At 32.0% G+C, this 26,828-nt stretch overlaps 1 protein-coding gene across 4 annotated transcripts in view; it reads left to right on the top strand.

The window, feature by feature from the left end:
- Positions 1 to 26,828, top strand: part of LOC130896159 (uncharacterized) — a 53,631-nt gene that overhangs the window by 11,078 nt on the left and 15,725 nt on the right. For 2 of the 4 annotated variants that reach the window (XM_057804056.1, XM_057804054.1), the window contains exons 2-5: positions 7,155 to 7,295; positions 7,393 to 7,493; positions 11,632 to 11,730; positions 19,075 to 19,148. In XM_057804056.1, coding sequence (XP_057660039.1) covers positions 7,183 to 7,295; positions 7,393 to 7,493; positions 11,632 to 11,730; positions 19,075 to 19,148 — 387 coding nt within the window. In that variant the 5' untranslated portion in view covers positions 7,155 to 7,182. The remainder of the gene's footprint in view (positions 1 to 7,154; positions 7,296 to 7,392; positions 7,494 to 11,631; positions 11,731 to 19,074; positions 19,149 to 26,828) is intronic. The other 2 variants (XM_057804057.1, XM_057804055.1) reach the window with 1 other exon arrangement.

The raw sequence follows: 26,828 nt of genomic DNA, 5'->3' as shown, positions 1-26,828 counted from the left end.
TTTTTTATAAAAATCAACGTTGAAATTTATTTCTAGTGACTGTACTTTTCACAAAGAAAACATTTTGCGTCCAAATATTGTGATTAAGGTTATGTAAAGGTTTCGCCGGGAATTACAGTGTTACCGATGCCAAAAATATAAATAGAAAGTCTTTTATTTGATAGAGGTAAATAGTCCAGATAATTACGAATCTGCATAACTGAGGACTGTATCTTGACAAATCACGATAAATTTTTCTCAGAATGAACGACATTCCAAAAATCTTGATGATAATAACTAGATTGATATTAATGATCCGCATATACGAGTATGTATAGGAGGTAATAAATAGTGTACATGAAACGAAATAAAAAAAATCATCGTAATCATGTAAACAAAACAGAGTGTGTGTATGTTATTCAACTCGTATCATAAGGGGCCTCATTTGTAAACTCGATTATAACAGCTAAATTTCAAAATTACTTTGATGTTTGTTTATATGCAGTTGCAATTATATTTTTAATTATTCTTTTTCGAAATCGATATAGAGCATATTTTGAATTTTGCTTCACTTTAGAATTGTTCTTAGAATTACAAGTTGCCAGGCTCGAAAACGATATAATTTGATTTACTATTTATGCTTCTCTTTTAATTTTTTGTCAAAAATAGATTCCGAATCAAAAATAATTGCGTATTGTTTTTTATCTTTCGGAGGATTATAGTATACTACAAAGGAAAATGAAAATTTAAACGTTTGGATTGTAATAATGATTATCATTTCTGTGGTACTCATTATTATGTTAAAGCCTTGCTATATATCTTTATAGGGAAATCATATGCCTCCATTTTTGATTATACTGTTATGTTGTGTTTCACCAAAAGGCTTATAAGACATCATCGATTGCCATTATTAAGAAAGAAAAATTATGAATGTATGTGAACTATAAAACCATGAGAATAACTTTCTATAATTCTTAAACATCGACCCTAATCAAAAGAGAAGCAAAAATGAACATTTTAGGAATAATATTAATTCCAATTTGAGACTGGCTACTACAAATTTTAATGAAATTAACTGACCAAGATTCGACCGACTCTACCACTGAAGGCCGAACCCTGTCGTGAGAATCCTTTTCTCACTAATGGGGAAAACGAAAAAAAAATACTTGATGGATAAAACAAACCCCGCAACTTTAGCAGATGAAATACTGCAGCTAAGTAGATGGAAGATAAAGAACGTGTCAGGATTCATTATGGGTGTGTGGATATTGGCTATCACAGATACAACACCAGCGGTTGCACCGATCTAGACTGCTGGTTCTGTTGAATAAAAAAGGAAATTATAGGACATATCCTCTGCAATTGTCAAGCTCTTATTAACATACGGCGGATTCCACTTATTGGAATTGCATTGCTTCAAAGCCAATAACGTCAGGAGAATTTTGAAATTCTGAAGAGCTTTTATGGGCTAAGTGTGAGGGCGACCAAGAGGACTACCCAGGCAACAAGGTCTCCCCATTCTTGGTATTAGTATTTAACCGATTTTACTAAAACTACATTTCCAGAGAAGTATATATTTTTTCGAGTTTATAAATCATGATTTCGAGATTATATCAATGATATTCCAATTAATGAGTAATTCCACTGACTTTTTCAGTTGAAAGGGTGTTCAGTTCATTAAACTAGAAGTGTAAGGCGACGGATGAATGAGCATTATGCAAACCTGTGGTAGTCCGTTATTAGATTGGCCACCCAGATCTCCTGATCTGATAGTTTTCTTCTTTTTGTCAACTATTAGTAATGATAGATTAGAATATAATTAAAATCGCGTCTAGGTGACTATTTTTCTTACAAATTAAACAAAAGAAAAATAATATAAAAAAACTGAAACAACTGAAACTACACTCCTAATCTAATAAGTTACAAATACAACTGCCAAGACTACATACTTCCTCAGTTATGCTACAATTGTTGGAAAAAATAATTTACAGGAATGTTTTACAAAATTATTAATAGGAACAAACGTATAAATTTTCTCATCTTCTCACCACTTTCCTCCCTACTACCTCACAAACAATTATAAATTTTATTGCTCAATTGCCCACACCTGTACACAAAAATACCAAACTTGCTTTGATCTCCCCACTTCCTCTGCTTTCTTCTCCTTCTTGGATAAAAAATATTCCTATAGTCACTTAGGCTTAGACTCAATCCTTTATACTTATGCCTCCAAAATTGACTCCAATATCGGATACTTTTACAAACAACAAACTCATAAGTTTCTTCCGCTTACCTTTGACGTGTAGGGTTAACATTTGTGAACTATACAGCAACCTTTACCTACTTTATCTACCCTCCCCCTTCATAAATATATCGCCACATATACTGATTTTCTCTCGTGAGTACAGTAAATAAAACCATTTTCACATTCACCGACCACCCAATAGTCGAAAACATTATCTAGGAAACTCTCATTTTTCATGTTATACCAGTAGAAGAGATGCTGTGACAATAAGAAGACTCCGTATTATCTACACTGATGTATTCTGTTTGCCAACATTGTCACGTTCCTGTGTCCGTCGAGCACGTTGTTACCGACTGCAGGATAATACTCTACAGCATAGTGCATACCATCAGTTCAATCTGAAACATAATCTCAAGAGCTCAATCCACTGCCTCACATAATTGATATAAAATTTATGTACTGTAATAGTTTACGTAATACTCCTTTATGTTATTTTCATATTTTTTGTACCTAGACCAATGATCAGGTCCGTTAAGGCAGGTTAAACTGGAATTTGAAAGCAAAAATAAATAAAATTAGTTTGGTTTTCAAATAGTCTAACAGAATCGAAATCTATCATAAATAGCTGAAATCACGACATGCTTTTAGACAGACTGTTATCAGAATTCTATTAATCGGTTCAAACTTATTATCATGTTTTCTCTGACACACTATTTTTAGCTATCTCCGAAGAAATAGCTTGTCTTCCAATCCACCTGTCTTGAATAACTTAATGTAAGTAATTCCGAAGAACAATATTAAAGTGAAGTGTTGTACCATCTATCTGGAAATATTAAAATTGTTACTACCTAGGCTGCTTATTGCAGGAAATATTCGATATTTCAACACATACAAAGTTACAAACAAACCCTTGGTTTCAAGAGAAAAAATCACCAAGTAGTTAATTGGACAATGATTTCAGTTCATTTAACTGAAATTTCTTGGTTCAAAAACTAAAAAGGTTGATAGATTTCAAATAGGAAAATGGGTGAAAAAACGAAACTTCTATGAGTGAAGTGGAAAGGTTAGAGTCGAAAGATTTTGTAGCAGTTGTACAAAATTTCATCGTAAAATATAAGACTGACAACTTATGTAGAATTAGTAGAAAATATGCAGGTTCGATTCAAAGCTTTGAGCTTTAATATGAGTATAGAATCTCAATAGTCACGTAGATCAATTCTAACACAACATATGGAGGGAAATGCTTCAGTTTTTGGAAGCTTAAAAGCTTCCAGTAAATCCAATGTTTTCAAGTTAATTGAAATCATCTTTAAAGATTCCTTTACGTACTTATAGAGATATAGTTCATATGAGGTGTAATATAATCTTTATCAATTGTTTGTTACATTTTCGACACAGTAAAGTTGAATGTAACTATAAGGAGTTATTTTGAATTTGATAGACGTGTACATCTATTTTTGTCAGGTGTATGACCTATGATAGTGTTTTGACGTTTGCATATCGCTATCCAAAAATATTCTATTTTCATTTACCTGCTACAATCACTAATGAGTATCGAGGAAATTTGTTTTCAATGTGTAATCTGTTTACATTAATGTGAAGTAGACTGATTGAACAAAGTTTCAAATTAGCCAACAAATCAATGATTAATGTTTATATTATGTAGAAGTCTGGAATGTTTTTCTTGGCTCTATTATCGACATTTTTGTTCTTTGAATATCCCAGAGATTTCATATAGTATTGTGCATTGTCACATATTTCTGACTTTTCGGCGAATATATGAAAATATCATTCTGAACTTAGTGATTTTAAGAATAAGAAAACAAAGTTTGATTTGGCAACGATTTAAGCTTTAAATATTACGCAGATTTTGCGAACAAATACCTTTATTATTTATAGTTGGTAACCTTAGTTGAAATATATTTTTAGAAGTTATAACTAATGGTCGGACTCCAATTTTATCACACGTTTATTTTTTAAGCTTCAATGTTATTGGAAGTAATATGGAATATTTTATTTATTAAAAAAATAAATTTTCTCATTGTTCCATAATTTCTATATAATGTATAAGGTGTCAATTCGAAATTAGTACATGTAAAATAGGATTAAACCCGAAATTAAATTGGGCACTTCTGGTTTTCTATATTCTTAGAGGTTTTCGGTTACTGAATAAGACTAGTAACTCTTAACAAAATTTTGAAACGCGAATAACTCGAAAACTAAGAGGAATTCTGAAAAGTGACCGAACAAAAAAAGTAGAATACAAAAATTTCTATTAAAAAGTTTTCCAGTCATTTTTTCGTTGAAGCCACTATTTCTGAGTAAATCTCCCTAAACGCCGAAAGCCAGAGTATCCGCTCGCGAATTGCTCTAACTGCTCTAAGTCTTGGAAAACTACTTCGATTTCAAAAAATCAAAATGCATCATGATTATTGAAATCTCCATTTTCTACTCGGGTAAGCTAGCACACTTGAAGTTTCAAGGAATATATTTCATCACTCGCCATATACACAATCAAACAGCGTTAAACTTGAAAGTTGGAAAAGCTGAAAAAACCTTATGAATTGAATTAATGACTGCGTATCCAAAAGAGCACAAGGAATAAAAAGCAGCTATAAATTAAAAACAACTCAGGTTTATATACATTAAAGATAAGACTGAGTCTTTTATATGGAAATCCGAGATGGTTGCAGCCCTCAACTGGATACCCAGATGTTGGAGTTGTATTGTTTGTTTTGTTGCACCACACCGGTTAAATCCTTTGTTGAACTACCATCTGCAGCTATAGAACAGCGGGAGAAAATAGAATGAGGAAATAAACGGGAACAGAGAGGGAAATAACTAAAGAAGGAATGAGTAGGTTGAACAGATTTGAATTAAGAGAATCTTATGTTCTGACATATGAAAAAACTGAATTTATGTTTTTTTAAAATATAACCAAACAGGAATCTGCTCTATTTTATTCGTTCTGTTCCCCAAATGAATATAGAATACAAATTTACTGATAAATTATTACACAAAATTTGCTTCATTAAAAAAAAGTAATAAAGATAACTGGAATTTTGTGTGCATTATATTGTAACGATTTTTCATATTTATTTACACTATTTCTATTCGTGAGGTGAATTGATAAACACTGCCTTGATTTATTTACACACTTTACAATACACTTAACTTATAATAATTTACTTATGAATATCACTTGAATAATTTCTGCGATTACTTTTATTAATTCGTTCTTTTCAATACAACTATTTATTTTCAAAATTAAACTAACTGCGTTCACACAAATCATTCAGAACAAAAAGAAATGAATAAATAGACTTTCCCAGAAATTATTCAGAAGAAATATTGTAAAAAAACCACTACCCCTAAAAATTATATACAAATAAACATCAAACAAGTACCGCCATTCATAAAAAATGTGAAAGACGCCGCCCGAAAAGCGCCGAGTTTACGAAATTCCATAGTAGCTGGACAGGGTCGGCCTAGGGAACCATTATGCGAATTTGATCGTAACAATATATATAAAAAGCAACGTTAAAAAGTTACGAGCGAATATAAAGAAAAATATCACCACAAATTTTACTTAATTTACTTTGATTCAACTTTCACAGTGTAGATAGATACAGGCCAATTTAGCAACGAAACTGGAGTATTTATTCTTCGAATAAAGTGAGTGGTCTACAACAAATTAATTTCTTCAAAACTCGTATGTTGGAATAAATAAATCAGAAGTGACCCCAAGATGTAAGCAAAGAAGTATTCAAAACGTGTGGAGAAAAACGTAACAAACCGAATGGCATGTTACAATTGAATAGCATGCTAGATTCCGAAACGACATTTTGGCAAAAATCGTAGACAATCATTATGCCTGGATACTTATTGAAATATCTTTCTAATGATGTCCAAAAATAGGGGTGGAGAAAGTAGAAGAGAAGGCATTATTAAATGACCGATAACATAATAGAAAACTGTGTTTCCTTTCGACCAATGAGTGACGGATTTTAGCACTTAAAATCTAATGAATCTCGTCTAGTATCGAGATGACCCGTTTTCTGATGACGTTCCTAGACTGTAATCTTTCTTAATACAGAGTCTGAGCCATGTTGACATTTACTGGTGACTTGAACAAATCTTGCACAAAAGTCTATAATTGGTTAATTACGGTTTCCACTGCACATCACTTTAGAATTTCAATTGCAGTTCGTCCGTTGGAAATAGTCTCAACCAGTTGAGGTAGAAGAAAGTTGTTTGGAGGAGTTAACTAGATAGTGACTTGTCAAGCAAAAAACAATAAAAATCTTATGAAATTCCTGAAATTGATCTCCAGCTATTTGGAAAAGAAAACTTCGAGACATTTTCTCTGCAATTGTCATGTACTTAATAACACACGGAAGAAAATCATAGGAACCTTGCTGGAAAGTAAGCGGTGACCGGAGACTTCTCCAATTCTTGAGAACCTACATAGGCTAGAGCAAGCCCGACTAGAAAAACTGCAAAGACATTACCCAGAAGACATTTAGGTCTTTCCATTCTTTGTAGTGAATACTGATTTTTTATTGAAATATCTTCTATCAATTTCATTATTCATTATATTTGATCATATTTTGTGGTATAAATACAGAGCCCTTATTTTTTAGACGTATATTTCAACGAGAATTCTGATCATTTAACAATAATTATAAAAATTTTCGAATAATATCTATATTAGCGTATTTTTCTTTGTTTAACGTGCAATAACATGCTGATTTAGTTCATTTCCTCTAAAAATCAGATACGAAGCAAACTTTGCAGGAAAATTAACAGTACTTATGTTATGTAAATAGATGAAAATGAGGAATTTGTGATAAAAGAGATGAGATGAATTTCAGTAGTAATTGAAATATTTCAACGTGCATGAGGATTCAAGTTGGTTTTTTATTTTCAGGTAAACGAAAAACGACTGATTTCCAAAAATGGCTAGATTAGTTAATAAACAGTTCAATTCTCCAATTGGCTTATATTCTCAACAAAATATACAAGATGTGATCGATAGAGAATCTCAAATGTTGTCAAATGGAGCAGTAGGGTAAGTTTGGAACAAATATTGTATTCTCTCATGAACTATCGTATATATTTTTACTGTATAGTTAGATTGATGAGTATTCCTTCTTATTTATTTCTAGAATCGATTTTAATAATCCGAATGTTGGTAAACCATCGAATTTGAAAAATTCGGCTGTTTTAAGAATGCTGGAGGAAGAAGAAAGACATGGTTCTAGAACGGGTAAGTTATTGAAATGATAATTAAAATAGTAACATAAATAGAATTCGTTGGTTAACGTTTAAAATTTAGTAATTATAATTAACGCAATAACAAAGAATATTGGAATTATCAATTGAAAACTGCGTGAAATATGAATGAATTTCATATAATAGTGCTAAAACTCATTATTTTTGGAATGATATTTGAAAAAATATGCTGTAGCCGTTTTTTATCAAAAAATTGAGAAAAACGTAATGAAAAAGGGTTAAAAAATATTTAAAAAGAAAAGCAAGGTTGGTTCAAATATAAGCCGAACTTTTGAATAAACGCACGAAAAATTTAATGTCTTAAAAGTGAATACACTGGTCTATTACGAAGCCTAGAGATCAGCCAAGACTGCATATCCCTGCTTTTTAGTGTACTCATAACTATAAGCGAGAAGGATGTACCCACAAAACATACCCAATAATAAGATCAACTTGCATGTAAATTTCGGCAACACAAATTTAGTTCTGCCACTTACCAAACGCGAAGCTAGTGTAATAAAAATATGTCATTATTAATAATCTTAATTATCCAGATAAATGAAAAATTTTTCAATTTCCTAAACCCTTTCCTGATATGTGTTCGAAATTAGAAGAATTTTGTAAATTTCAATGCTCAACTTCAAATTACCGCTTGTGTTAAAATCATCTTCTGGAATGTCATTTGACAAATTTCAATAGAAAATATTTGAAGTATCTAATCTAATCTATTCCTACCTCTCATCTGCCTTCATTGTCTACTTCCATTTATGAAGATCACAGTTATGCCAAAATTCATGATTGTGTGGTAAACTAAGAAAGTGCGTATGCTGTGAATGTAGGTACAGCAGACACTGAAAAGATCGTCGAAGAGCATCGCGTTTATAGTCCGAGTGTTTATACCTTAACATCTGACAATTTACCTATAGATGAGCCATTGGAGTTTCCATGTGAATCAGATTCCATTTTTAGAAAGGAAATTACTAGTTATGACAAACGAAAATCAGGACCTAATTTAATATCAATCGACGAGGAATTTGTTTGATTTGGTGCTTTTGGCAGGTGAGATAATTTTCTATGAAAATGGATGTTTCAACTGACCTGATGTTCAGTATTATGCCAATATCCAAATTTCATCTCAGACCGTAATAGTCAATGGAGGTGGTCATTAAATGTTTGGGTGGAATGGTAGGTGATTATGTAAAAGCACCCTAGATCTTTGATGAAAGAGTGGCTGTTGGTTTATTCATTCATTTGACTTCTATATGATCAGAGAGTGGAAATATTGATTATTTGCTTCTCAATTTATAGTGAAATATGTTAATTTCTTGATTTATGTTTCAATTTGAATTGGAATAATATGTCAATATTGAAACTTTTTGTCTCATCCATTAATCAATAGATTCATACGTTAAGATGTTTGCTCTTAAAAACATACTAAAAACTTGTGCGGAATTCATATTTCCTACTGTCGTAATCTATGTTTGCACTGAATATATAAATAAATTTTTGATGATGCTTATATCTAATCCAAAATTAGTTTCGATGAATATTTCATCAAACCTAGTATCTATCCGTGTAATCATCATATTTAATATCAAGTTTATTTTTAGATTAGATTCACTCGTTACTCGAAAAATTTGACATTTGAAAATTAATTTTTGAGTGCAACTCCATTTAGAAACACAACCTAATAAATAATATAAACATCATGAATCATATGTAATGGTCGTTAAAAATCAGGTAGCTTATATACATGGTTTTCCAATGAAAATAAAATATTATTGAATATCAGAAATAGAGACATCCAAGAAAATGTAAGAATATACCACAAATTTTAGTGGGAAGATAGCGAATTTCTATACAATATTTATACCCAAAATGCAAACTCCTGAAATTTTAAGAGGCAATAACACAAAAATACTGAATTTTCTACAAAATCCACAAATTAAGTATTCGAAATAACCACATTTGAGCACAATACAATGGTAAAACCTCTTCCCAGATATTTTAACTCAAATTTGGATACTCCTCACCTGGTGTGAGTAATAGGCATTCTGTCACAAATTCCTGCAATATGTGTAGTACCGGTAGCTTGTATTTTCGATGTTTGGTGTTTCCAGGAAAAAAAATCTAAGAGCAACAGTTCTGGTGATATAATCTTCATTTCTTATCGCAATGAATATTCTCTAAACGATATTTATTTGGAGATAATGGCAGAAAACAAATATTCGAAAAATAATATGAATGAATAAAACTTGAATGAGTAGTCAGAATTTTTGCATGGCATTATTCAAGTTACGACTGTATCAGTCAAGCGGTATTTTATATATTGATACTAGGATACTAGGACTATAGTTCGGCCTGTTAAGTTTCTCCTCAACTATTTGTCTTATTCCGTTGTTTTCTATTGAGACTGAGTAGCACTCCTACTCAATTGGAACAGCTTAATAAAATCTCAGACTCCATTCTAAAACGTTCTCTATTTACAATGCAAAGGTAAAGCATAAAGTAAATTGATGGTGATACTATTTCTTATATTTGCTGGTACGTTTTTTTTAATATGTTTCAACTTCGCTTATGAATGTCATCCTTGAAAAATTTCTCTTATATTTAATTCTCGCAAAAATCATTTCAATCAAATTTGTATACCCACAGAACGAATAGAATAAAGAATGCGGGAAGGAAATTAGGTACCAAAAATTAAAATTAAAAAAGATGAAAGAAACCTTAAAGCACTACATATAAAAACAAAGCTGAAAAGTTATGAGAAAATTTCGCTAATATGGTGAATAGTTTCACCAAAAATTTACTATAATTTACTTTATTCTTTAGCTTTGATAGGCGTTGTAGATAGAGGATGAGGTAGTCGCTGTGGTGAACGATCTCTATTTTGGTGATAGATAGATATATAGGAAACCTGTGACCTATTCAGAATTTACGTGAAATTGTAAATATCGATTCGAATTATCGTCGTTCTTCTTTAACTATCATTTTGATGTAAAATTGAAATTCATGTTTTTTGATAACCTTCTGATACGATAATTGCTTGTTCTCCATCAGAAGAAAACTAAGAATATTCACTACAACATTTACGAAAGGATGTTCACGATCATGTTTTTTGTTTGAAAAAGAGCCATTCCATTCAAGTTTACGAATGTGTTAAGATTGTTCCATAAGTTGTTGGTTAAATAGTCTAACAGTGATACTAGCACTTGAAACTACTGTTACTCGAATAATGCACTTAAAAATTTCACTCATCACTTTCAAACAAAATTTATCTATATAGTATATCGGGAAAATTGTTTCACTCAATCCATAACAAGAAAACATTTGAATTATGAATTTTTCAGATCCCGATTATTCTAATGTAATTTTGCATGTTCTAGAAAGAGCTCATTAGACCAGAGAAAATAGAAGGGTTCGGCAGATAGAAGCAGCTCCACAATGAACATTAGATGATAAACTTTGCTATCTCAGTTTTTTCATGGGGTTATTCTGTACGAGTTAATTTGGAATTGTTTCAAAATTTTTAACCACAATATTAGACGGTACACATTTTGAATGGGTGCGCGATACATTTTCAATATATCCCAACCCAGATACAATTAAAATACAAAGTAAGAGCTCAAGTTGGTCATAAGAAATTACGTCGCAATCACCAATATGTGTTCCTAATCAAAACTCATTTATTTATCCTCACGTGTGGAATAAATTCAATACATAGTATTTTCCTCTACAAAAATGTATTCATACAATTCGTTTAATCTACATAATTACCTCATAATTAGTAATATACCTTAACTATTAATATTAACTGCCGCGAATCGATCTCTCGTTAGGTCACAACAAGTCTAATATTATTGTTCTTCAGTTGAGTTCTTATACCTTTTTGTCTGGTTTTTTTCATTTGCTGAGAAACACCCAAACGTTCCAATAAATTTCGTCAAAATTCGACATTGGGTACCTTTTAACAATAAAACAACTTTTTTTTTTAAATCAACTGTCGAAAAATAACTAATAGAATGAATTTTTAAGTCGCTATGAAAAATGCTACTAATTTTTTTTATGATTTTTTGACAATATGATTAATATTTTAAAAATATAAGTCATTTTAATTACCTGCACTGCTATAGGTAATAATCAAATATTAAATCCTCTTCGGGTGTGGCCACCACCAGATTATGAAAAATCACATCAACAGCGGTCATCGTTTAAAGACGTCGTAACTCCAGGTAATGGTTCAAAACAGAACAAAAACTTGCATGCTTGAAATAAGCTGTCCAACTATGTGGGTCGAGCAACTCAAGTATTATTTCACTGTTTTTTTTTTTAATTTTTTACGTCTTTTTTATTTTTTGATGCAGTGATTTTGTATCATCTGTTGTTTTTTGTTTTTAAAATATCATTTTCAACATCTGTGATAATTATAAAATGCATTTGACATATCTTTCCAATGAATGCATGGTATTTCAAATATGTCATTCTACTTGCTATTGCAACTTGTCATTGCTAGTTTCATATTGTTATCAAAATAAGCATGGAAATCTTACATTTTAGTTCGTTCTCTCAAAGTTAAAAATAATAATGTCAAAATATTATTGCATACTTTGTAAAAATATAAGTTAACGTTGAATTCAACAGTGTACAAGAGAAGAAATCATTAAATAGAATAAAAAGGGTTGAATATACTGAAGCATTCCTAAAAATACTCTTGTCGTCATTTTCATAAGCATTGAGCATATATTCGATTGTCTTGTATCAGTAGTGGAAAGTTTTGCTTTAGTACCCCAGTAATAGTCAAATTATAGTTTGGAGACTTCCTACAAACACCGTTAATAAAGAGTTGATCAATGTATTATCCACTATGTCCACTAACCAATTTTTTGTTTATTTTTCGTGTTTTGTGGTATCCCGTAGGTTTCATTTTTCATCATTTTCTATCTGCATAGGTAACCTATGTACCTATTTAAAAATAAAAGTAATCATTCATACCTATATTTTTCAAATTTATTCTGTTGGTAATTGTTTTAATTGAATTATCAAAAAATGAATCAGACAGAACTGGAGTAGGATTGTACGGGCCCAAAACCAAACACTTTGAAACCTTGGGTAACACATCAAGAATTTTTAAAACAGAAATTTATGCAATGCAGTTCAATCGAAAATATCCCAAACAGAAGATCATCATTAGAGCTTTAAGCTCAAATATCATAAAATCCAAAATAGTTTGGAATAGAAAAATTGAACGAGCCAGACAAGTTACCCTACAAAGGATTCTGGGACACACTGGAGTCAAGAAAAATGGAATAGATAATAAGCTCACTAAAGTGGGGACAGACAAGCTCTTCATGGGACCTGAACCCTTCTGTGGTATCAGAAACAGAGCAATAGAAAAAGTTTTGGAAGAGAAATGAGATAAGTGCGAAACCAAATATTGGGACAACCTACAGGGGTTGAGACCGGCAAATACTCCCCTAGTTAACTATAACCAGAGAAGATCAGTTGAATGTATCAACCCAAGTAAAAAAATCTACGAATACTAATAGGTGTCATATCGAGGCACTGTCGCCATAATAGATACCTTAAGATCGTAGACTTAGCAGAAAATGTGGTGTGCAGATTTTGTTGTATAGAGGACGTTATCTCTATCCACATTCTCTTGGAAGTGTGAAACATTATGTAACTCTAGAGCAGATCCTTTGGGTTGCAGTATATATGATACCCCAATATCTGCATTCATACCTAGATACATACAACTTGTTAAGTTCTCCCACAGCTTCGACAGTGAATAAAGACACACATCAAGAACATAAATTTGACATATTATCATACATGTGACACATTTATGTTGTAGTTTATACTAACCCGAAAATCCTTTTTATTTGTCACTTGATTTATTTCAATTGAATTCAATAGTTAAAATATTAGTTCCTTATCTTAGAAAATGCTTGGAATGTATTCAGAATGCTCTCATGGTTGCTTTTGTTTACTGACAACATTGCCGTTTGGATGGTTGTTTTTATGTTTGTAAACTTGTAAATAACTGCCAAATACCACATCTCAATTCCTTTACAAATTGCAAAAAAATAAATAACATTGTAAATGTCATGTTTTGGTGCTTGGACCACTTATATAAATTATCAGAAAGATGAGTGGTTTTAAGTAAGCGAACAAGTATGATGAAGATTAAAAATATCGATCAGCAACAGTCATATTTGTCGTAAAAATTATTCAATATAGTTAATATAACTGGAACGCACATGATATAAATTTTTCGAACGCTAGAATCTAAAAGGAAATTTTGCATCTATTTATAGAATTGTATCCTCATCTGCTTCCTTTATCCATTGTAAATGAATTAGAAACACACTGTTTACTTCCCACTTCTCCAACATTTACAATTACAAGCTTATTGACTTGACCTACATTTATATAAAAAAAATTTCTTTGCATTTTTTATATTTGTTCCATGAAAATGCCTGACATCGTGCTCGGCAACACTAGATTTTTTGTCCGTAAATATTTTAAATAAGCTGTTTAAAACAAACATTAAAAGACTTCTCAATTTGCCCAACATAATTCTTGTCACAATCATTACAGCTAGTTTTGTAATTACCACTCTTTTCCAACAATTGTCTTAATGTTGAAGATGCTAATCAGTTAATATAGAAAGGATTAAAAGGTACTGAAGCGAATTGTACTCGTTTTTCGTTTTAATTTTTTTAAAAGTGGTTTCCCAAGGGGATTTTTCGAACCTATGATAATTAATCGACAAACAGAGTAATTGGGAATGTTGTTATGATAATAGTGAAAACAATTTGTTCATAAAATCCAACTTAGTGATAATAGTTGAATAATGTAGGCAAAATGGGTATGTGAGAAAAAAAGTACTTATCGACACACTGCCCTAATATGGAAATGTACCTACTATCGCAGGAAAATCCTAATATCCCTACCTGACATAAATTGCGCGTCCATACAATCTTCCAGGAATTACTGGAAGATGATGCTGATACTCCAGAAAAGAAGGCCCCACTTATCGCTCAAAAGAAAGTTAGAGTTTCGCCAGGTTCTTTGGGCCATGAAATATAGGTCCAATATTCTTTGACTATTAATGGAGAAGGATATTCAAAAATCTTTGAAGACGAAATTAATGTCAAAATAGGTTACGTGGTTTCCTAATAAGACCTTTTCTTTATACTGTATTTCCATGCATATGAATAGGTAAAAGAGCTAATTTATAAATATTTTGTATATCGTGAAATATTCAATGCATATTATTAGCATTTACGTGATTGAATAAATGAATTCAATCATATGATCACCTGTTCTCAAACTTCAAGTGATAGTGTTAACACGGCCGCTATAGAGGCCTTGAATTGAAATTCATTTTCATGAGCTATAGAAGACATCTGGGCTGCGAGTGGTGGCGCATATGGTTTCTTCGGTTTATTGCGAAGTTGGAGGCGCGCGCACGACTACTTGAGTGGCCTTTGGTATGTTGAGTGTGGTTGTGTTTACAGGCGAACACGTGCATTTGATATTGTGGTTTTTTATCACAAAATAAGTGTTATCTGAGTCTTTTGCGTGCAGAAGTTTTTTCCAACCATCAGTGTTGTTATAAAACATGGATTTCCCAGAGAAAGCAAAGTAATTTTTTGTGAAAAATTTGTTTATTAGTTTTTAAGGTTATGTATTTCTCAGTGTGTCGAAAAAAACAAACTGAAAGCGTCCGTTGGCTCAAAATGAAGTGGAAGAGTTAGCAAATATGTCAAACTTGTCCGATTTGTCCGTAGATGCGTTTTCAAGTAACGATTCTGTCGCTGACAGGAACTTTGAACCACATGTTTCATCAAGTTCAGATTCCAAGATCAGCGACCAAGAATCACAGAGCGATGCAGATGACAAGCAGCATTCCAAGCTCTTCACCAACAAAATTATCCTAGACCCCAGATAATTCCGATAATGAGTGGACTGACACAGAAGAAGATCATATTTCGATCGAATGATTTTATTGAGCTTATAAAATACATATTGAAATCACTAAATAGGTTAGATGTAAGTTACTTATTCAAAAAATTATCTATTCTGGTCTGTAGGATTCTATTTATTGGCCAAGGAAACGCTTCGTCCCTCAAGTTTACGCAGCATTATTTTTCAGATTCTTTTCGTTAGCCTAGTATAAACAAGTTTCAGGACGATGTAACTTGTGAACGAGAAATTTTCTTGACACTTAACGCTTAAAGCAATAAGAAACTCGTCATTCTTAGACTCATCAGCTATGGTTTCCGTGTAATTCTCATTTTGTTCCCTGAATCATTTTCTATTGCATTCAATTACATAGGCTGAATAAATGGTGTTAAATTTGGAAAAGTTGCCATTTACTGTAAACAAACCTTCCGTTTTTGGATTTCCGAGATTATCTAATTTTTAAAATTCGACTATTGAACGATATTTCCTCTGAACTACTCTAAGAAAATAATCATAGTTACCCAAGCACACCTTTGCATCGGTAATTTTATGGATCCAAAGCTCTTGGCCGGATTTTTGGTCTTTTCCTTTGACCTTCTCTTGTGATTCATGATATTTTGTTGAATTTACACAAGGCATAAAAGTACGTTTTTCTAAAAAACTTTGATCCAGAAGCATTAGTTATAGCAGAAAAGGCTGAAGTTTTATCCAGCAAAACCTTCCAAAGCAATCCTGATTCATCAGAATTATAAATCTGTTTAAGACAAAAATATATTTTTTTTTCTTATTTAAGAGCTTTTTTCTGAAATGATTGGACAGATCCAACATAACTAGAGACTCTTTTATCTGATACTTCCAACTAGCATTTGTCATGATGCTTTTCTTAGCTTCTTATTTAGCCACCCTCTATTTGCACAGAAATCAGATCTTGTCGATCTTGCAACACCTTACTTTATAATGGAAAAGAGAAGTTTACAAATTTCATCGTTCAAACTCTCTAATATCACACACTTTTCAGCTATAGTTGGGGTTTTGCGTATGCTTTTCGGCGTAGGAGCCATTTTATACCCCATAAAACTCTTGTCTCATGTGTTTAACGTCTATACGAGATTTCACTTCATCAGTAGAGACAAAACATAAAATCAGCATTTCTATCTAATTTTACAAGAATTATTTGCTGGGGCGAAAATTTGTTTGGGTGAAAAAATTCTTTTGTCAGTTTCTCCATTGTAACATTCATAATTTTTATTTATGTCATTAGTCCATTACCATGATAACAGATACAACACTGTTCTTTGACTGTTGAAAGAACCATTTTGTCTTTTATGATTGAGCTAAATGTGTTATCCGTTCAATGATTATGTTTAAAGGTTACTATTGCTTCTTTTAATTTTGAATTATCAATGCATTTATTGACACATGTACTAGGCAAGTTCTTAAGCAATTAAATAATTGTATGAAACTTTACCGGCATTGTGGAATAGTGTATATCTCACATATGCGAAACCAATTACCTTACCAAAAGGTCCGTTAATAGTACAATAGAAGTCTACTAACCCCTTTTCGTGAATTTTTTCACAGTTGAAAATTTCCAACCTTCAAAAGTTCTGTCGGTGGTTTGCCAGATATTCTTGGGTGACAGTCAATCGTTCTTTGTACAGATGAACAGTTTGGAATATTTATGTTAGCTCTGCCTACAAAAGCTTCCATCATTGCAGCAGTTCTTGAAACGTTTCCTAATCCATTAGAAATAGTATATTTCATTGGGAATCTGGAAATAATGATTTTTCCGTGCACCTGTGACAAATTCTCGTGTGGGGCTTCCTCTCACACGGGAAGTCATGCAAGCATGGAAAAATCAATTTCTGGACTTATAATGAACGATACATGTTTTATTATTATTTATCTGGAAACAATGCAAAAAGGATACGAATTGAATTTAGAACATATATTTATTATCGGCATTGTTTCATTTTCTGTCAGTTTAATTCATGTTAGTTCTAAAAATGTATTCGGATGAAAATCCAGATATTCCTAGAGAAACACATGCCTCTGTTGATTTGTTACCAGCAAAATCTAGTTTGAGATAATATTAGGAGTGTAAATGTTTTTATGGAATAGTTGAAAAGTTGAAGCAGTAAGTGATGATATTCTTCTAGTTTATTTCGTCCAAGAAGCCAAGAATATGAAATCTTCCACATCGGTTCTCGATGCTAAACAATTGTTTAGCTATACAAAAAATACACAAAATATCCGGCAACTATTGCTTTTTTTGAAGCGTCAGGCTGTGGGCTATATACCAAAAAAGTCCAGGGTACTAACAGCAAAATAACTAACCACATTTTTATGCGAAGCTTCAGATGAACAAGATCTACTGGTATAAATGATTTTAGTGTTTCGGTCCTTTGGCGCATGTCATAGAAATAATTTGATACGTTTTAGTTTAGACGACTGTGGAAGGTAATAGCCGCTTTATTGTTGTGTTTTTGCGAGATAGAAAACATCATATGTCAAAGAAGTTTTACCATTACCAAGGAGAGAGGTACATTGGAGCCCTGTGTACTTTACCGTAAATATGTAGGTCTACGGTCTAAAAATACAGCATAAGACTATTTGTTGCATACCGAAATCGTAGGTGTTACGCCTAACATGTTGGATATCATACTGTCAGTGCTGTCCCGAATCTTGTTGCAAAATACCTGAAACTGGAAAATCCCGAAGAATAACCCGGACATGGACAACTATGTTGGTGGAAAGCGGCACTGATTTGCTCACTCTGTTAAGACACGGAGGATGGCGTTCTTCCAACGTAGTAGATGGATACATAGAAGAGTCCATACGAAGAATAATAAAAGAATGACCAAAATTGCTTGAACTTCTTACTTCAAGCTTTGCGATGAAAATGCTTTCTAAAAAATGAAATACCGAAATGAGCTACTGTTTGAATACAAATTCTACAATAAATATTAGATCCTATTAATACCAACGATTCCTAAATATACTAATTTTGTTATTGTTTTTAGAAAATTGTTATAAATAAATAATTGTTTTTCTCATAATTAATTTCATGTATTTTTTATTTAACGCACGGAAAAAAATCGGAGGTCGGTAATTATTTTTCGTGCACTGTTCTGAAAATTCCACGTTTACGCCTTTGTAAAAACAGATAAAAACATGGTATTTTCAAAAAAGTATAATGAAAATGATTTTTGTAGTCATTATTACCATTATTTACTTACTTAGTAAGGTGAAATATGAATACTCATTACGTATTTTCTCCTTCATCTAACATCGAGGTTTTACTTGAGGCTTTAATGTCACACCCGAAATTGTGGCAACGCAAGCTTTCTTCTGCATGTACATCGTAAAGAAATACTGATGCATAATATTGACAAATTATTGAGGATAAGGTGGTCGATATATTCATGTAGTTATTGACAAAAAATATTGAATTAAAATATTGTCAATATATAGATCGTATACGGTCTACTTTAAAAAAGGTATGTTATTCGGACGATAAAATCGCTGTTATGGAAATGAATGATTTCCATTACATTATTCACCGATGGAAATGGATAATATTATTATCTGAATATCTTTTACAGGTGTCAAACGGGTAGCTTGGCCACCACCGCACGAAACTGATACAACCAGTCCACACTTGGACCAATCAACAGAAGTGAGTATTTCATTGTAATAATAAAATTTGTAGATTAATTTATAAACTTTTTCCGATTTTTAAAATTTAGACCCTTTTTTATATGTTTCTTCTGTTTATCGTTCTCAATTTCGAGTCTGTTTCGAATATTAATCGATATAGTTTATAGATAATATTATTAATATTTTATATTTTCAATATTTTAATATTAATAGGTATTTTTAATGCTCTCACTTAATTTAATCTGTAGCAAAATTCGGGAATGTTTGTATGTTGTATGTGTTTTTTGTTATTTCATGATAGGTTATGCAGTTTTATTTTTCTCGTCGTATTGATGAATTTTCAATGTATATTCTATATATTAAATCGGAAATTAAATTTATTAAAAAATCAAAATAATTAAGAGAGACCTAGAATCAAGACTATTTTTCAGCAAATTTTTATGATTAAATATATAGTGATTGAAGATATGAAAATTGACTGAAACTCATGATGACAAATCTACAACTTGTGCTACAAATCAATGTGCTCTATAAATTCTTCTACATATTCATCTCATAATATTTCAAAGAATAAGCCTCAACTTTCTCATTCATTCGGTATTAATTCAGTTCATTAATAACTTCAATTTAACCTGATGTTGCCATGGTTGTCTTCTCTTTTTTTAGTGAGCTACCTAACAGTTTCCATGAATTATCAACAGTGAATCACTGAAATGAAGAGATGTTGGTAGTGTGTTCATAAAGTAACGTAACTTTCTATTATTTTGATCCTTGTTAGGTTGATGAAAAATGTTGAATGAAAGTATATTGATTAAAAATTCACCTTTATTCCATAATTATTTATCAACCCTATATGCTTTTTTACTACTATCATTCTATTAAATTGCAAGTACAATAGATATGACCGCGTAATTTTACATTTAATAGTACTAAAAAAGTTAGATGCAGAGCCTCATTATATAGGTTTACAAATTTTTTTTGGAACTTTACGTAAAAGTATTGACATTTTTCTCTGAGTTATGCTGTAGTTTCTTGATTATTATATGACGCTACAAAAAACAACTGGGCTTCATTTTAATTCATGAAATTCAGTATTTTTCCGTCAATTACTGAAGTATATAATGAATGCGGGAACAATGATCAAAAACGTTATTGTATCATTATTGTTTAGAAATTAAATAATTTCTGCGGTAAGAAATGAAGCCAATAAAAATCAATTTGACACGTTGGTTTGAATAGGATCATACTTTCATATAAATTAATATTCAAAATTGTTTAATTGAAGACAGATAAATTGAAGGAAGGGTCACTATAGTGCGACCAGCCAAATATCCCGATTTATCTTCTTAAGACTATATTTATCTTTAAAACAAAACACTTATATACATAGCTAATATTCGAAGTAAATGAAGATATACACTGGCAAAAGTCTGTAAAACATTATCATCTTTTTACAACAGGATGGCAGCTTGAACGTTAAGTTAATTTATGAACACATGGTATTTATTCATACAAGATAGTGTCTTGTATGAATTCTCACAATAGGGCCATATAAGATAGTCGTACCAACACTCCTGGGTAATCGCGTTAAATGCCTGACAAACTGCTTCAAAATAAATTCCTCTCAAATGTGAAGTGCCATTATGTCGGGTCTTCTTCCCTATCCATTTTCCTCTATAATAATCATTCAGTGTAACAGAAACGACTATGACATTCACTCTATGAGTGATGAAAATTCGTATTCTCTGTGACTATAAGTTGTGCTAGGGTCTCCTGTATTTGTAATATCTTGGTGAAGTTTAGAGGATGGTCCCAGAAGTAACTAGCCTGACCTAGAGATTGCGGTAGTTGCTTGAAAAATACCATTGTATTAAAAAGTACATAATATGTACAGCATATGTTTCAAGTTTAAAAACGCCACGTTGTTTAGAATTTCTTTGGCAGCCATCAATAATTTTTGTGAATTTTTAAACATCGAAAAAATTGGTCATCGTTATGTGAATATTTTTATTTGAAAGGCGTTAGCCCAACCAATTTAAAAGCTGAACTAGATTCTACTCTGGGTAAGACTGCTCCTTCGTTATCAACAGTGAAATATTGGGTAGCAAAGTTCATGAGAGGCTGTACGAAGATCAGCATCGCAGTGGTCGACCAAATGAGATGACGACTCCAGAAATGTTAAAGAAAATTCACAAACCGTTACTAGATGATCGTCTATTTAATGTGCACAAGCGAGCAAACATAGTAGGCATTTCAGTGCGGTACATAACATATTACTCCACCAAGTGTTTGGCAATGTTTCACAGAAATAAAGACAAATTTTTGCGCCATTTCATGACCATAGATGAAACGTGGGTCCATTACTTCAAACCCGAATTAAAAAACAATCAAAACAATGAACTGAAAGGGGAGGACCGTCTACAAAGCAGGCAAAGACCGTTCCATCTGCAGGCATCGATTTTTTGAGGTGCGCGTGGGACAAAAGAACCGCATTTGGATGAGAAGAAAGTGTTGTTTCTTCAAGACAATGGACCAATTCATACACCCGTTATTGCAATGTCCAAAATTAATGAATTAAAGTTTAAATTGCGACCTATTCGCCAGATTCAGCCCCCTTGTATTATTTTCTGATCGCAGACTTGAGAAATGGCTCGGTGGTGAAAAATTTTTCAACAATGAACAGGGGATGTCGGCAGTTAATAGCTGTTTCGAAGAGCTTGACGATTCTTATTTTAAAAGAGTATCGAACTTATTGAACATCGCTGAAAAAAGTGTATGGAGGTAATAGGAGCGTTTTCTTTGTTGGGCCAGGTACTTCTCGGACCATCCTTTAGTGATGTACCATCTAACACCTTATTTTAGATCTTTTGGCCATGGTTACTTCAGTCTTGGCTTAAACTATTTTTCTAATAGTGTGTTTCGAGTAGTTTCTATAATTTTGTGATGTTCTTTAATTATATAACTTTTTATATTGCGGGTACATATAGATCTTCTTGGATGGTGTGGTTGAATGTATACTATTATTGCTCCGATTATTCCGGATTAGGATTAGTTTTTAATATTAACAAAGTAATATACTCTAGGTACTTGTTGGCATTTTTGTGGTTGTTATTTCGTTATTACCCTTATGTTAAAATCACTTAGTTATTGCTGTAATCATTCAAGCTCACGTTGAAATATCGCATTATTTTCATTGTTACCGTCCTCCTTCTTCTGATTTTCCGTTTTAACGGCCTTTACCGAGCCAGGCATCGAGCCAATTTGAAGTTATTTTCTACGACAGTTCATAATAATAGTGTACGATGAATCATTATTATGTCGTAGAATAGTGTATTTATAAACTTGACCTAGAGCCGGAATTATAAAATTGACGCAGAATCTGTTGTCTTCAATGACACGTATCGTTGAGGTGTCGTTGCTAGGTGGTTAAGCGTTGACTCATAAAAATAACACATTTTGATATTATTTCCACATTAATGTGAGCGAATTTCAATATTACGTCAATGGGATTCATGTGACGAGGAGTTCTCAATTAATGTTGGAGAATTAGGCATTTCTATGTTACGTTAGTTGGTGTCCTAACTGGTTTGCTTACATTCTGTTTTTAAAAAGTTCTTAATAAAAAGGTTTTCAAAAAGGGCTCTTATATTTCTAGCCAATTCTTGCAATAAATTTGAATACTGGAATATGACTGTTCTAAAATAGATTTCAGTATTACAAGGTCGTAGCTGTATGATCAATAATTTATTAAGTTCTATTTATAATACTAAATAAGTTTATCAATTTTTTTTGGAGTGCTGCTGGGTTAGTTAATTCTCAATTTCATACAATATATTCACGTACTTCTAGTTTCCCCAGAGCATCTATGAATCGTACATCTTGTTCTTGAGAAAAATCCCAAATGACAGCGCAGCATTTGGATACATCTGGAGCAAACACTAATGGATTTTCAATAAGCCGTTGTCTATGTTTGTGAGCTCTATGGAACATTACAATAGTCTAATTTTATGAACGAATGTAATAAAATGATGAAGCATCTTCAAGTAGACAGTTAAAGTATTCTTTTTAATTTATACGTCAAGTATTTTCGCATGAAATAATATTTGTATAAATATAATGAATATATCGGATGTACTCTCAAATTTTTACATAACTAACCTTTTCAGAACTTCTTAACATCTGAATGTAAAAATATTTTATTTTCTCACAATGTACCAGCGAAAACCTATTTCTCTTAAAAGTTTCCATAGTGTGTTTCCACCCAGTTAAGGGTTAATCCATATCATCTTGAAACATGAAAAAAACTTTGTCTACTGTCGGAAACTCTTTTCTAAAGGAGAACGCGTGTTCTTCCTTCCAAATGATTTTATATTCGAAATATCTTTCGGTGCTGTTTGAAACTGGCCACATTTCTTTTCTTTAACCACTCTGTGTGTCATAGATTTCCCAAACAGCTAGAATACTACTAACTAATTGCACTTTCGACACTTTCCCATAAATGTTTGTCTGTAAATGATTTCAAACAGTTGAATAATAATGTTTTTTCATTAACTGCTATACAACCGATTTTATGCGGTCCTTCCAAGTTTACCATAATTACACCAGAAGTCACAATAGATTGCATACTGCACCTTGCAAGCTGCAAGTAATCTAAGCTGTTAATAATATTAAACTATATGGTATAATCTAAAATCGTATTTTCGGTCAAATTTGTTAGAAAGAGACTCTTAGAATTGAAATAATACAAAATTATGGCTCAAACTTTCATTAGCTCAAGTACATTCATGAAAATTCTAGTAAGTTAGATTATTCGGTTTCTATTTCTAATTACCGTACTAATATTAGGATTAGTAGCTGGGTTTCACCACTCTTCGTACAAAAAAATTGACTATCCTGCAATATAAACAAAATTATGCCTGGCTGGAGTGATGAGCTAATTTAAAAGATGAAAATCTGAATCTCTTTATCTAACAGAATTGGGAAGAAGCGTCCTATATTTTTACATTTACTTTAATGAATTTTCCCAATGTTCAGCTGCCATATGCATTTTTGTAATAAAATTAACACCAAATTCCAAAACTACTACACAGTTGAAAGACTAATCTGCATGGATATTTATGGATTAAGACTTTTTTCATGTGGCTTTCATCCGTGATACAGTTATAACCTATTGCACAAAGCTTTCGAGCAACATCATGAAATTAGATTCCAAGGGTCTCAGTTCCTATCTGAAAGGCTTTCTGTTCGGATTAAAATCATAGCCAAGAACCGGAGCTATTAGTAAGGCAACTATCCATTCCATCACCACATGTCATCCCACCGAGCAATTGAACCTCTTCGTCATGCTTTTTTCTCAGCTATTAAAACCTCGAGCCTCCTGTTATTTTCGACATATCTCGTGCATGATTTTTCGTCTTGATTCTTATTAAAATAAAGTGGTGAGTAAAAAACAAAAACCAATTCAATCCATAAAAACCACACCAGCGTGCTCTTTACTCCATTTACACTTTTCATTCCTCCTGAAAAACATTGCACCTATATTAACGACATCCTACACACGTCATTGGATTTTTATTAATCTGATGTGACTTCTCAACATCCTACTTTTAGATTCTGCGCGTAAAATGCTTCACTTGACGAAAAAGCCCACAAACTTAACCTATGGAATCAAGAGCTGTTTTTGAAATGTTATAGGATAGAAAAGACTGGTAAAAATTCATAGAAATCCCTCAATTGTATTTTTGAAACGAAAAAATGAAGAAACACTTGCAATTAGTCAAAAACTCCGTATAAAATTCTAACCATTGAACAGTACACACAAGTGTGCATTTACAGTTTTTTGAAAGTAATGTAAGGTTCTTGTTCTCTCATAAAATAGATTCTAAATATTCAGAAATATCCCCGAAAGCTTTCACAATCAAAATATGAAGGTTGTTTGAAAAGTTTCCGACCTAACAAAGAAATAAGATATTTTTTCCAATCATTATTTTTATGTTTCAATAGTTAAGCCTATATACTTAGTTCAATAATGTTTCAACCTATAACCCTTCCAAATGATAACTATCGTCTTTTTTCTCAAAATAAGTGTTCACGAATGTCGTTGGTGACCGATCTAGTGAATACGCTGGGCGGTCAACCAATTCAAAGTACAAGTCATCAATTTAATCCATAATGATTACTGAAGTTTAAGGAGGAGCGTTGGCCTGATGCAAAAGCACTTTCTTTCTCTTCAAAGTAGTACTTATCCATTACTGGTTTACCTTTTTAAAGATATTCGATGAACACAAAAATGATTGTCCGATGGAACTATGTTTACCCATTTTGGTTTTATTTATAAAACGATGCAAAAATTTGACTCACTTTGCTTAACCACGTCAATAAAGCCGGGGAAATGTTTGCTTGAATGCGCTTTTGGCAAAGTGAGCACCCGTAGTATCCAAAATAGCTTATGTATGTATAATTCTTCAGTCAAATAAGACAAATGTGCGCTTTCTATATGCAAATAGCCTCTTTCATCTCTCCATCTTAATCGGATGTTCGTCTAGTATTCTTTAGTAAAGTTTGTCTATGATATTGTAAAATGTCGCAGTTTTTGTCTTCCACAACGACTCACTTATACGATTGTCAAACAGAAACTAAGCGTTCAAAATGAATAAAATTTATGTGAGAATTTATCGACGCAAATATGTTTTTCAGCTTATAGATATTGATAAATGCTGACATCATCAGGTTGAGGTAGGAATCTTCTTAGAAAACTGAACCATCTCTGAATATATACATTTTAATTTGAAATACCGATTGAAGAGCCTTATTTTATGTATGTACTCCTGCTAGTCGTCTTGCAATTGCTTTTATTTATGTTATATCTGAATACTTCAGGCTCTGTGTTTTTTTATTCAATCATTATGGATTATTTTAATATTGTTCACAGAGTCATAAATGAATAACATGTCAAATTTATGAGTGAATAAAACAAAATATTTGTTACTAGGTGGTATGTATTAGATAATTTATAAATTACGAGAAAAACAAAACCAAAGAAAGTGTCCTTTTGTCGAGACTAGAGACAAATTTTATTTTGTCTGCTGAGAAATCTACTACTATCGTCTCACGGTAATTATATTGGATCGTGATATAACTAGAGGCAAGTAGAAGCTATTTCAAGAGAGCAAAGATTCGCCAATATATGCGATCCTATAAATAAACAAGCATATCACACCCTCTTTCGCTTGCACATACTTGCACTTTTTTCAAGTTTCACTTTTTTCGAATTACATTAAATCAAATCCTTGAGAATTTTCATATATATCTATTTTTTAATAATATAGAACAATAGTATTTCAATTTGACAAAAAATATATGCCTTTAAAACAATTTGATATTTTTTTTCGATAAAAACATAATTACCGCTTCAGACTCTTAAGCAGCAGCTGCTAGAAGCTCAAGACATGAGTGGAAGCGACAACATTCTAGATCTATCCAGTTGCTCGCTACGACGACTACAAAATGGACGTGATTCAAGTGAATATGTTAGTTACTTTTTGTGCCCACCATTACCGTACACACAAAATTATTTTTCATTACACCCCACAGGATGTAAAAAAACGTGGTACCTATATTTGTAGTTGTATAAACATATATTTATTTATTTGTCCGATCATTCACTTTATTTTTATCATTGTAATTTAGATTCCAATCT

The sequence above is a fragment of the Diorhabda carinulata genome, chromosome 7, assembly GCF_026250575.1.
Source record: "Diorhabda carinulata isolate Delta chromosome 7, icDioCari1.1, whole genome shotgun sequence".
NCBI lineage: Eukaryota > Metazoa > Arthropoda > Insecta > Coleoptera > Chrysomelidae > Diorhabda > Diorhabda carinulata.
This window is presented reverse-complemented; position numbering and strand designations above follow the sequence as displayed.